The sequence below is a fragment of the Plasmopara halstedii genome, assembly GCF_900000015.1.
Source record: "Plasmopara halstedii genome assembly, contig: Scaffold_3060, whole genome shotgun sequence".
NCBI classification, from domain to species: Eukaryota; Oomycota; class Peronosporomycetes; order Peronosporales; family Peronosporaceae; genus Plasmopara; species Plasmopara halstedii.
The window spans coordinates 536,410-539,232 of NW_020189964.1; the positions used below are offsets into that span (position 1 = coordinate 536,410).

The 2,823-nt window shown below is 44.1% G+C and overlaps 1 protein-coding gene across 1 annotated transcript; it reads left to right on the top strand.

Moving 5' to 3' along the window:
- Positions 1-257: 257 nt before the first annotated feature.
- Positions 258-1,241, top strand: PHALS_06617 (zinc (zn2)-iron (fe2) permease family; the record flags this gene model as incomplete). Its single annotated transcript, XM_024719937.1, has 1 exon — positions 258-1,241. The coding sequence occupies one exon, from the start codon at positions 258-260 to the stop codon at positions 1,239-1,241; it is 984 nt and encodes a 327-aa protein (XP_024585186.1).
- Between the last annotated feature and the right edge of the window lie 1,582 nt (positions 1,242-2,823).

A 2,823-nucleotide genomic window follows, 5' to 3' on the forward strand; every position in this document is an offset into this window, starting at 1 on the left:
CAGTATCACTGTTAAAAAAAATATAGCAATTCAGTATATACTCGCAGTATTATCTGACCAGATACTCTATTAGGATTGGCAGATAGTATCCATCTGTCTGAGCGGATAGCCTGTGTATTTGCTTGATTCAGCCCGACGAGTGCAAGCCTGGCTGGTCCTGGTGTATCTTCACCTAACTGGATGTTCTTCATTCGTCTGACATTCGAAGACATCTCAGTCCGCATAATCTAATCTGACGCCTCTAACGAACCAAGTCAATGGTCAGAACAGGCCATGAAGTGTCTGTAGCTTTCGCTCTAACTATCGCCGCTGGTGCTGCCACGGTGCTTGGCGGTATGGTTGTGTTCAGCACTCGACTTGTACACCTGGCTAATCCGTTGAGTCTCGCGGTAGCTCTTAGTATATCATCGGGTGTGATGCTCTTCATCTCACTCGTTGAAATTTTCAGTGCATCCGTGAAAATGCTGAGTGAAGGCATTCGCACTGAAGACATGACGGCAGACACGGCTACCGGGCACGGCTGGCTGTGTGCTACGGGATGCTTTGCAGTCGGTGTAGGACTCATCTACATCATCGATATCGTTGTGCACAAGATCTCGCCCGAGCATGAGATGACCGAGATTGAAAATCTCCATGATATTCGCGAATCCATTATCCAATTTGAAAGCAACAAAGATTCAAGTAAACCACCAATGTCATTTCTAGAGTCTGGCGCATCGTCATGTGTTGAGTCAAATACTCAATATTTAAAGGTGGATGAGGAAGCCAAGCGTGCGTTACAGCGTATGGGCTTGCTCAGTGCACTTGCTATTGGTATTCATAATTTGCCTGAGGGGGTCGCCACTTATGTTGGATCAATTCAGAAGTCATCTGTGGGATTCTCACTTGCTGTTGGCATTGGTCTACATAACATACCCGAAGGTATCGCCGTTGCTGCTCCAATTTATTTTGCAACGGGTTCTCGGCGGCGTGGCATCTTCTGGTGCATCATTTCTGCAGCTGCAGAGCCAGTCGGTGGAATCATTGCGTGGCTGGCAATTGGTGACGGCATGGATGCCATTGCAGAAGGTATACTATATGGCATCGTTTGTGGTATTATGGTGTGCATTTGTATCAAAGAACTCATTCCGACGTCTTACAAATTCGCTAAAAACAAGCCGCATGTTGTTGCTGTTGGTATGTATGTCGGGATGCTCATTATGGTTACGAGTCTTACACTCTTTGGCTATGCTGGTGTGTAAGACTATTAAGAATTTGTAAAAAATAATATATTTTTTTGCCGTACGATGTAGTGTATACGTAATTTACGAACGATAGAGCTAATGCCAATAATCAAATTTTGGGCGCCGACTCTTAAGTAGGTAGGTAGGTATCCATGCAGTTGAGGAATGCGTTTTTATACGAGATTACGCATTTCTGCAAGACTGCTCAGTTGTGATCGAAAACAAAACTTTTATTTAAACATATTCTGGTGATTCAGTTAGTTGATTATTTTTCTGATGCATATTCAGAAATTTTATTCGTTTTAACTCAGTGTCAATCTAAATACAATGTGATACGGTTTTCATCCATAACCCGGTAGTCTTGAGCCCTGATTCATAAAGCAGTGTCGTAGAAAGTTGACCATGGATAGATGCGCATAGACAGTCACGCAATCCTACTGCATGGCGACACATAGGTTTCGCTAAACAGCCACAATTTCGAAGCTGAAAAATAGCAAGCTACGCACTAGAATATTTTCGTTCACCCACCCACACAAATTGTTAGTCGTGTCAGCGAAACACGACTGTGCCGAACTTAGGCAGCCCTGACTCTTGTCACCTAGGATGCCTGGTGAAAATAATGACATTTTGCTGTCAAGGCGCTAATACGTTATCATGCTCATAATAAGCAGATTAAATTTTCAGTGCTATTACAATCAGCCAAATTTGATTTTATTGATATCTTAAGCCTAAACCCCCCCACGGTCCTCTTCAGCTTTCTCTAGATGTTGTCTAACAAGTGTAATTTGACAAGTTGTACCTCACTAAACATGACGTCGCTCCAGCCAACCCAGTGTTCATACAATATGAGTTTATTAAGCTGAAGGGATAAGTGGCGACCTTGTAGGGGCGGGTTGCGCTGTAGACCCCATGTGTGCTTCTCTCTCGATTTCGGGTCTACACCAATTACTTGGCACTGGGAATAAGTGCAGACATCCCACTCTAAATCATAAAAACATCCTGATACGCTTCCGTTAAAAGTATTAACGGGGATATTGCGCACAAATTTCGCCGTACACGAAGCACCGCTCAACTCGGCAATTTATTTGCTCTACTTAAAATGTTGAAAAATAGGGAGGCAACACACCTTAGACTTCGTGTGCGGAGAGTTTTATTCAGTACCATCTACATCATGTTTACGATAATCTGTCACTTTTGTGAGCTCCCGCTGCCTCGTGCTCGTTATGTGATGATCATTGAGACTGACCACGCATTCCAGCGCATTGCACCAAGCAAAATCCTCGCCTCGCTGCTCAAAGACCATGGCAACCCCGTCGGATCTCTTTGGGTGCAACGATCACCCTATTGAGTGGTTCGTACTTCAAGATTTATTGACTGTTAAATTCAATAGATTAATGCAGTGCTTGCTTTAAAGAGTGGGCGCGAGATTTGCAATCCTCCGTTCGTGGTAGTAGTAAACGTGTTCTCGCGTTCATTACTCTAGGGTCAGTTTGCTAAGCCTCTTTGCTAGACTAGTGTTCGCATACGTCGGATCTCTCTCGCCTAGGGGTATATATGCTAGGAGGGACTGAATGAGTCTCTTCCACTCCTTCCGGTCTTG